The 11,295-nt window shown below is 29.8% G+C and overlaps 1 protein-coding gene across 1 annotated transcript; it reads left to right on the forward strand.

Annotated features, from left to right (window-relative positions):
* Positions 1-8,577: 8,577 nt before the first annotated feature.
* On the forward strand, positions 8,578-10,576 carry LOC106445930 (E3 ubiquitin-protein ligase At3g02290-like). The gene is made up of 5 exons (XM_013887582.3): positions 8,578-8,811; positions 9,077-9,311; positions 9,395-9,785; positions 10,058-10,167; positions 10,335-10,576. Exons 2-5 carry the CDS (start codon positions 9,192-9,194, stop codon positions 10,359-10,361), a joined length of 648 nt encoding a protein of 215 aa, XP_013743036.2. The 5' UTR covers positions 8,578-8,811; positions 9,077-9,191; the 3' UTR covers positions 10,362-10,576.
* The last annotated feature ends 719 nt before the right edge of the window (positions 10,577-11,295 follow it).

The raw sequence follows: 11,295 nt of genomic DNA on the forward strand, positions 1-11,295 counted from the left end.
ATTATATGCAATATGTATTTCATGTGGTTACAAGTTGGACAAACAACTTAGTAGGTTTTATTGTTCCCCGTCTCTCTGGTGAGGGGTTCGATGCCAATCTATACTATTAAAAGGGAAGGAGTCCTAAAAATCTATTTAAACAAGGTTGTTTGACCATTTCATTAGATTTAACTATTTATTTGGTCTTACCTTATATATCTCTAACTATATAAATACTTTACATAATTTAAATGAATCTCATTTATTATTCTCCCATAATCTATTATATAATTACTCTAACAATAAATCACCATGAATATATGACATATTTTTCAAACATGTTTACACATGATGTGATTATTACCACATATAGTTTCATTAATAGTATATATTTTTTAATGGTTTAGTTATGTTTAATAGGTATATAATTTATATTTTAAAAATTTAAGTACTTATTTGGTCCTTAGTTTGATTTCTATTTTTCGGTTCCAAAGATATAAGATATGCTCGCTTATTTATGAAATTTAGCTTAATTTTGAGTTTTTTCCAGTTTGGTATAGTTCAGTGCACCCGTGTAAATGTACCTAAACCTATACATTATCTTATATAAAAATTATATAAGAAAAATTTATTTAATTTCAAAAATAAATCAACGCTTTCTAAGTGCGGATCAAAATCTTGTTAAGCTTTTTTGTGGGTCCTATAGTTAAAAAAAACATCTCTTTAATTACATTTTCATATAACCTGTTATTGTTTGTGACTGTTTTTAGTGGAATAAAAATAACACACTGCGGAAGAAAAAATGTGTTACCATTCAGCTAAATGTTCAACTGAAAAGAAAGTAACAAAGTGTAATTTGACATACAGTAATATAGACATTTTTTAATTATTGAAATGTATAAAAAACACATATACATTCATTAATATCTTATTTATATAATATACATAAACTAAAGTTTAATTGTGTATTATTTGATAATAAGATATTTTTGCTAAAAATACTTATTTATCAAATAAATTATAATTTTCTTGAACTATAATAAATATTATATTAAATTTTGTTTTCTCAGTTTATGTCAACAGAAATATGAGATATTGAACGAGGACACACACATATATAATTTACAAGGATATATATATATATATATATATATAATATTTATTATAAATAATATATATGCTTAGATTGTATAGCTGATTTCCTTTTCAAAATTTCAAAATATATTTATTATATATATTCCGTAATGTTTATTATAAATGTTACCATTCAAACATTTGCTCAATACTGGTAACTCTATATGTTACCATTCACATATTGTTTTGAGCTTTTGTTTTAACCAAACTTTATTTGTTTTCCAATATGTGTTTCTTTCGTATAAACTGTATTTAAACTATAGTGCAATATCTAATCCACTCGTCCCACATTGCTCAATCCACTCTTACCATTCGAAGCATTAGTATGTTTTGAATCTATAAACATTGTTTCTTTTTTCTTTTTTGTACATTTTCTTAGGCTGTCCATGATTTGAAGGATACTTGAATATGCCAAATGAGACATTGCTCTCAGTCATAACCTTAGAATCAAGGGCGTATATAGATTATTATTTAATTGTAGTTTTTTCTAGCTTAAATTAATTGGACTTAAAAGGAAATTTCAAATTTTGATATCTAGTCACAAAAAATGAGATAACTATAGATGGTTCATGTGAAATTAATTCTTTGAAAATTGTTCGAATCAAAATAATATGAATATCTTCTTTTATTTGCAAAAGTTGCACCGTTGGTGAATATAGTGTATGTGTTTATCTTTTGAGAAGATGAGTATTCTTTTGATGAGGTCTTGAGATGCTCATGTAGTAGTGATATGGTGCAGAAGAAAATAGAAAAAAACATATCATTTACCATAACAAACTATGAAGTTAAGAAATTTATTTTTAGTTATTACCTTTAATCAGAAGAAAGATTTAATAATTAATAGCAAAAAATGAAAAAGAAGATAGATTAAACTAGTGTATAACATAGGTTATGAAAGTCTTTAAACATAAAAATAGGCATAAATTTGTTGGACTCCAAATAAGGCAGTGTTATTAATAAAATGGAAAATGACAGAAGATATTAGGTTTTCTAAAAAAGGTACATATTAGGCATTCAATAAAAACTTTATTTAGTTTTTTTTTTTAGAATTCCTTATTTAAGTTCTCGGGTTAAGTGGTTTGGTGCACCTAAGCGTACATTCGTCTTTGCTCTTGTGACACCAGAGGGGAATCCCAGAATTAGTGACACAACAAGAACAACTGCGATTTTTGTCTTGAGGGTTGCAATTCATTTGCTTGCAAGTTTTTTTAGCTGCATTTCCCGCGTTAAGACCTTGGCCATGAACAACTACATAAACAAAAAGTAACAACAATATCATTGGGCAGAAAGAATAATTATCAAAGATATTATGATGTGATTGCAATGCTGGTAAAGATAGATGATGAACAAATGGAAACAAATATAAACACATACATTCATGAAGAGGAAATAAAGCAATCATGATGATGCAAAAAATAGCAAGTTGTGATGACGACATATTGTTCTTTGTGATATTCTTATGATACAAGCACGTTACTTATTGTTTCTTTTGAATTTTATGTTTACTAGTTTGATGGTTGAAATTTCTATTCAAGGTGGAGATTAATTTATAGATAGAAGTGTAAGTTTTTCATGCAGATCCATAATAATTGGTTTAGATTTGTTTGACTTTTTCTAAATATTGTGTGGTAATTATTTTGGTGATTTAACTCTTTTCTTTGTTAAGTTGTTAATAACAATTAGGCTTCGGCATTTCGGATATCGGTTTGGTTTTCTTCGGGTTTCAGATAGTTTGGGTAGGGGGCTAGAGGATCCTTGTAATACTTGACCTATTTTCGGTTCGGGTTTGGTTCAGATAGTTTTGGGGTTTGTTCGGTTTGGATAATAAAACTAGGAACCAGAAAAATACCCAGAAAAATAGGTTTTCATTTGGTTTTGGTTAGGTTATTTCGGGTAGTTCGGGTAAGTCTGGTAAAATATAGGGTGTTTTGGATAAAATATTGAATAATTATGATGATTCGGGTAAAAATCTTGGATATTTTAAATTACTTTGGATATTTTGGATAAAAATATCCGAATACTTTCAGATAGTTCGGATACTTTTATAAGAATTTAGTTTTCTTCAAATATTTTTGGATACTTTTAATAGATTTCAAATTACCAAAATATATAGATTTAATTATGTTATATGTATATATATATATAAATTAATATTTTAATATATTCTGGCAACCGTTCGTTTCTCGGTTCGGTTATTTCTAATAGAAATATAGGACCATTTGGATATTTGAGGGTTTCGGTCCGATTCCGATTTCAGGTATTTTAGTTCGGTTCTTCGGTTCCGGTTTTTTTTTTGCCCAGGCCTATGTGTATGTATATGCTGGTGTAATAATTTTGTTAGTGTTTGTATGTACATGCAATGGGAGCAAGTGAGTGGAAGGTAATGGTTTGTGTGTGTATGTGCAAGCGCTCGTGTGTGACCGTTTGGTCCATCTTCATTTAAAATTAATGAAATAACATAGCATAAAAATAACAAAATAATATAACATAACAACACATGTGGGTCGATGTAATTAATTTAGAGAATAAAATGTGTGTCTAATTTTTACTTAGAATGATTATAGTGATGTCATCTAACTAAACCTAACTAAAAACAGGAGTGTAATACAATGACAACTCAGCTTGGTAAAAATCTAATTAATACAAAATAAAATGTTACCTCTTTTTAAATAATTCTCAAATAATATATAAGAGATTAATTCAGTTTAGGTTGGCCAAAACATTATCCGACATTATGGGCTGGCTTGTTGACATATATGCATCTTTTTCTATTTGCTTGGATTTTTTTTTTTTTTGCATTGTCATTGTTAGTGCAAGTCTTCTCTACAAGTTTATCTTGAAGAACCACGATTAAACATGATCAATTTTGAGAGTTTGGACATGTGAGTTATTTTTAATGGCTTGCAATATTCTTAGTCTATCACCGTAGCATTATAATCCTCTTATAACTTTGGATCGTAGGGTTTAAACAAGTACATAAACCAACTATTTCAAGATTTGATATGTAGTCACAGTTGATTAAGAGGCATATAAAAATGGTCAATCTCTCTTTATTACATTTTTTACACAATCTATAGTAACATCTTAGGTTACCTAACTTTATTTAGTCATGTTTTCCGAAGACGGATCTGATGGTAAAGATGAGACACTTCCATCTTTTCAATCAGTTGTGGAAGATGAAAATGAAGATAAAGATGAAAGTGATGAAGAATTATGTTTGGTTATAGTATTTAACTTATGGAATTTTAATTTTCTGTTTTACTTTGAATTTTATTTTGGTGGTTACTTTTGCTTATTTTGGATTGATTTTGATTTGATATTTATTTTTCGAGCTTCTCTTTCGTAGTTAGGGTAACATGTTTGGTACAATGTTGAAGTAGATATCTAAATTTGATATTTGGTAACAAATAGGGGTTTCTGTTAATGTTTAAAAAAATATAACTAAGTTGTCAGTGGTGCAAATGAGATTATACTGTTTAAGTAGTCTATACATTATTGGAATTACGGTTGTCCAGTTCAAATAAAGCAAATATAGATACTTATAATGTCTTCCAATTAATATTGTTGAAGTAGTTGGATAGGAGTGTCTTTTTATCTTTTGTTTATTTTTCTTAAAGCTTTATATATAATAATATATGTGATATGTTTTGCAAAGTTTAGATTACATATCTTGTTTATCTACTACAATAAAGTCTAAATGAATTTCATTGAAATATTCTAGATAGATACACCAAAAATGATAGACAATATTTGAAATCCAAACTTTAACCACATATCAACATGAATAATAAGTTACCAGCCCACAAGGCTCCAAAAAAAACTAATCCACAATAGACTGGAGTATTTAGACACAAACAAACCTATTTGAATAGGAAGGAATCGAAACTTTATTTTTTTTTTGCTTCATCAGCTATGGTAACTCGAGTACTAAAAGTAATCATGTCAGATTTGGGTAACTGGATCGAGTTGTGTAAGAGAATCTCATATCTAACACTCCATTTTTTACTCCAAAGTGTAGTAATTTCAAAAATAATGTGAAAAGTGGAATAATGAACAAACAATAAAATAATTACTAAATTTATGGAGTAAATCCATGTTTACTCTATTATAGAGTGAAAAATAAAGTAGTGTTTAAGTATTTCTTACTCTAAACTTTATTTTGAATAAATTATGAGTTGTGTTGGAGATATAAATCAGAATATTTGGGTTTAAATTAGAATAACCTTAAGTATTTAATCAAAATGGTTTGTGTAACTTTAAATAAAAGTAAAAAGCAGAAGGATGTTTGGACTTTATTCTATTATACACCAAATGGCCAAAAATTAATCTTTCAAAACCTATTTTATTCTACAAGGACCAATAACTACAAAATTACTATAGTACCCTAAATGAAAAAACAATATAAGCCTTTTGATTATATTTTCTCTGTTTAAATCAGAACCGTTGGATCATAAAAAGAAGGGACTATGATGTTTACGAAAATGCCATTAATGAAATATCAACCATAACCGTCGGATCATCTTATTTACGATTTAATCTTGGCCACACGATTTCATCCATCTCTCCTTCTCTCTCTTCTCTCTTAATCTCAACCGCATGATCATTTTTTCCTTCTTCAGTTACAGCCAAATGATCTTGCTTATCTCATTCTTTCATTCGACTAGGTACAATTAGTTATCTCGTACAAATAAACATATTAAGAAATTGTATAATTGGTAAAACTGATATATAAATGTTATAATTCAGGTACAATATGCGTCTACAATATTGACATGACTAGTAAATAATGGTTTACATATGATATAAACAAGCATATTAGCCATATTATTATGAATCAAACATATTTTTACAAAGCTATGATGTGAAAATATTGGTACAACCCCTAAAACTAGACATATAAAAAATTGATATACTTTTTTTTATTATATATTAGATGAGCACTACTCGTATAGCTAGTACAACTTTGACATTTCATAAATTGATAAAACTAATTTAGTATTACATATGTGAAAAATAATCAAATATCTCAATTCCTATGTACTCATAAAGTTTCTCTTAATTTATTTGAAGTTTTGGAAAAAAAAAACTGAAAATGGTTACACAACTCCATAAGTTTATATGATATAACTTATACTTTTAATGTTTGTTAACTTGTTTGTCAACATAATTTTTGGAAAACATACATGAAATGTATCTTTATGAAATTTATGATTTCATTGTAATCGGGCAAAGTCTTGTAAACATAAATAAGTGGTACCATGAAGGTAACTGTATTTATTATGTAGTACAACTAATATTTTTTTATTTCACTACAAAGTACAACTATGCACACACTGGTACAACGCAAAAACTAGTACAACTATGTACAACCGGTACAACTAGAAAACTGGTACAACTACTTGTTATTTTATTTAGTATGGTTTAAAATGTGCATCACTGTTTTAAATGTGTATCATATTTTAAGTCAAGTAGTGGTACCAATCATATATATCATAATCACTTGTCATTATTTGGTTATGCAAATATTTTTGTAAATTAAAACTGTTATGATATACTGAGTGGACCTTGTTAATTTGAAAAACATAAGAATACAAAGTTATTTGAAATCCTTTATGAAAATATAGAAAACATTGATATGACATCTTTTTATATAAAAAAATGCAAGTTGCATCATATATTTTCTGTATATGTGGTTACACTTGGTCTATCTCTTATCTTACTTTTATGTCCATGTGAAAAAAATAAACTTTTGGGACAGAAGCCTACCACTCAATGCTAATACACACTACTCTTAAGTATTGCTACAATTAAGGGGGTGTTAGTGGGAGTAAGATTTATATAGAGTTTGTTGATTTTAAAAGTTAAGAGATTTGTTAAATTTGAAAAGAGTTGTAGAGAGTTTTGTATTTTGTGAAATTCTATGAAAATACATTGATATAATGATTCTAAGAATCTAGGGTATATAAGTAGTATTCTCAAAATCTTGTGTTATGAATTAAATGGTAAAGAATACAACTTTCAATAACACCAACTTTAATAAATTTAAAGAATCATTAAAATCTAGACTTTTTGAATAACAAAAGATTGTATACAGAATTACTAAATCATAAAACCAATAACACTAGATTTTAATGAGAATGTGAGAATGTGTAAACCAATAACACTAGATTCTATAAATTCTAACAATCATCATAAATCTAACTCCCACTAACATCCCCTAAACTACAAATACTACTACTATAGTTAAACCAGTTGGACTATTATTGTTGTAGTTCAAACACCAAACATGTATCCTTTTCAACTCATTATGGCTTTTATATTATATTTTGGAGTATACTCTTCTAATCCTCTTCTAGTGCAACATTTTCCGGTTTGGCAGTTGACTTCTTTGGTTTCGAGAGCAAAAAAAAACTGACAATGAATTTTTATCGTAAATAGTAAAACATATAAATATCCAAATAAATATTATATAAAATAAAATTTTGACATATTTTGAAAAATCTGTAGAATAGAAGATTAAACCAACTTTTTCATTGGTTACATCATAACATTATTCACACACTGAAAATAAAAACCTAATATAACCATATTAATGGTAAATTTGTATTAGTTATACATGTTCTAGTTGTTCTAATTATACTAGTTATATTTGTTGTAGTTGTAATAGTTATACATGTTCTAATTGTACTAGTTATACTAGTTTTAGTTGTACTAGTAATACTTTTCGTTCTTCATTGTCGAAAATTTTGTATATTGAAGATGAGTTTCGGTTTTATATGAGAGTATTGAGAATGATAAGGAATTGATCGATTTGCGATAATGAAATTTCGAAAGGGTTGAAGAATTTTTTCGATTTTGATTTGGATAATGAGATTGAGAAATTTTGATAAAAATTAAAAATATAAAATTTGGGTTCTTAAGGTTTTGAATCAGGATTGATTATGGAATAGGTGAATGTGTGACACGAAATTGGAATTGGGGATGAGATTGAAGATGGTTATGCTTGATTAGTGATGAGAGGGAGATGAGAAACAGAGATCGTAGTTGGTTATGGAAATGGAAGAAAATGTTGATGAGAAGGGAATTGAGGATCTAGGGTTATTAGAACAAGGATCGGATTCTCATGTAGAGTCGGGTTAATTGTAAGTGAGTGGATAAATAATGATATTGCTTTTTAGGTTTCTTAGTCTTTTCCCCATAATTTCGATTTAGTTTTAATTTATTTAAAAATAAAAATATAAGGGGTGTTTTCCAGAATTCTTTTTGTGGCCATGTGGTCTCTACACCAGCATTTGACTCGAATCCAAGATTGTTTCCGTAGCTAACTGGGCTAACTGGGGTCGGATTCGGGTAGTTATAAAAAACTGTGTTGAATTTGGTAATACAAAAATTATGGGGTTAATTTAGAGAGTAAATATTTTATTTATAACTATTTAGGTAAGAATAAAATAAAGGTGAAAGTATAGGGATGGTTTCCGAAACCAATTAGTTATCCTGGTTTTAGTTTCAACCAAAAACCTATGGATCAAAAGGTAGAAGAAGACAAAACATACGAAGAGAGAATCGTTCCAGGAAAGAAAGCATTTTGCACTTTTCCGACCAAACTTAGAGAACCTTGCAATCGATTAATTAGTCAACAGATTCTCATTGAATTTTTCTCCGTGCTTCTGGATTTTCTCAAGCCTCTTATCTCAAAAGGTGCTCTTCGATTCCTCTGTTTTTTCATTGTTTTCTTTAACAAAAAATGTTTTTGATGATCAAGAGGATCGGTTCCAAAAAAAACCCTTTTGTTCTTAAGCTAAATGATCAGCTCATAATCCCATATCGGATTGATTCTGATGATCGAATATAAAAATAATGAATCTTTACCCTCAAACCACGGCAGAGTCTCATTTTTAAAAAAAAATAAATTGTTATAACTGTTCCAATTGATTCATTTAAAAAAAATCTGTTTCTCTTACAGGACAAGAGAGAGGGAGAGGTTCTGTTTTTTTTTTTTTTTTGCGGGAGGCAGAGAGACATCTTCTGTGGAATTAGCTTCTCTCTCATTATAAATTTGCTTCTGTTTGCTTGGAAACATGGGAGCTCTCTGTTGCTGCTTTCAAGTTGATCTCTTTGAGAGCTATGCGAATCCAAACACTTCAATGTCTAGGAACTGTCCCTGCCTTAACTGCTTCCTCCAGAGTTTCATGGGTTTGGTATGTTCTTCTTCTCCTTATATTGTATTACTTGTAATTCAAATGAAAGTTTACTTATTGCTGTATGCACCTGTTTTTTGCAGTATGCATCGATATTTAACAGAGGTGGAATGCATCCAATACCTTCAACTGTGGAGGCTGCCACAGTGATGAGTTCCACAACTTCATTTGATGACTCATCTCTCTCTGATGTCTATCACTCTCCTCCGAGGCCGTTGCCTTACGATGCTGATCCTAGGTACTTCCGTTTTGCTAAGGGATCAAGCCATTCGGGGGAAGAAGCAGAACCGTTAAGAGGTGATACTGAAATGAGCTCTGAAGTTTCTGGAGGTGGAGCCAAACGGAACAAGTCTGGTTACGAAGATGGTTCGAAAGAAGCGTATTCAAAAGGTTCACCCACCGATGAAAAGTCGAAGTTACAGCTTTCTTACGCAGATTCGGATGATGAGGATATCTGCCCAACCTGCCTTGATGGTACATTAGTAGTTTCTTTGAATTCACTTTATATGTTTCTCTTGATACTTTATTACCTCATGAGGAAGAGTATAAAGAGATGCATTCTTAGGATAGCTTTTTGTCAAATAATGAGGTCGAAACTGTGTCGATACTCTCTAGAGGCCACATAAGAACGTATTGCAACCTTTAGTTGATTCTTGTGATTTCATGTAACTTATCTTGAAGCAGAGGTTGCTAGTACTTTGAGGTAATATTTGGTTATCACTAATCTTCCATTTCGTGATGTGCAGATTACACGCCAGAGAATCCAAAGATTATCACCAAATGCTCTCACCATTTTCACCTTAGCTGTATTTATGAATGGATGGAGAGAAGTGAAACCTGCCCCGTCTGTGGAAAGGTATCTTGTTGCTTTCTAAAATGTTTCAAAACTTAAGGTTTGGTGGAATGTGCCATCAGTCTCCTTCATAGATATTAAATTAGATCAAATCGTGTAGAATTTAACAGCAGTCATATAGAATTAATCATCCTTTCTTACCTACCCAATTTGCAATCTAATTATTGCAGGTGATGGCATTTGATGAAACTGGCTAAGAGAATAAAAAGAGGCAGTGAGTCTTTGCATGATAAAATAATACAGAGAGAAATCACTTGTACATATAAATCTTCTGTGAAATTGTGTATATCCAGATGCGTTTTACAGTTAATATGAGATGTTGATTGCTCTTGATTTTTATAGAATCATTATCTATATACATTTTATCTTCAATAAGATTATTGGAATGGAAAAAAGGTTGAATCGTTGACTATTTTGTAACTTTTGAACTTCTTATTTTATAGCCAGAAGAAGAAGAATGTTCTTTGAGATTAATTTCTCTGAATCACTAGACAAACCAACGAGTAAAAAAATCTGTATTTGATTATTTACATCAAGTTGAAAAGTGAGAAGTCAAAAGCTCAGGTACAGAACAGATATAATCTCCATGGACATAAAACTTCTGCCACTCCTAAGCTCCAATGTTTTGTGTGTTTTACTCTGGTATGTCTCAAGCGGTTGTGTACCACTTAGTTTCACCTTCCCCTTGATCTGAGTAAACAATGCACAGTAGAGACACACGACTTTAGAGACTAAAGGGACCATGCATTGAAAATAAAGTTCTGGTTAAAGTCTTGTGTCTCTACTTTGCATGATCTTACAGTAGCAATAAATCTGCAGCCCATTAACTTGCAGTTTAATGTTGAACTCCCGTGATATGCCGCGAATACTTATCGATCTTTTCTTTTATATTCACAACCCAGAAAGATCAGCAAGTATAATTTAACATATAAGGATACTTAAAGCTAACTCATCACCAGCACTACTAAATCAAAAACTCAGCAAAACGTTTTATATAGTGCGCAAAAGCAAAAACTGTGTATATGCAATGCATGTCCTCGATGTACTTTGGAGCCACAAACATTTTAAAGAAAATCTTAATAAATTTTTTTACAATTTGGGGACCATGCAATTGCAACCTAGGTATATTAG

Source organism: Brassica napus, chromosome A4 (genome assembly GCF_020379485.1).
Source record: "Brassica napus cultivar Da-Ae chromosome A4, Da-Ae, whole genome shotgun sequence".
NCBI classification, from domain to species: domain Eukaryota; kingdom Viridiplantae; phylum Streptophyta; class Magnoliopsida; order Brassicales; family Brassicaceae; genus Brassica; species Brassica napus.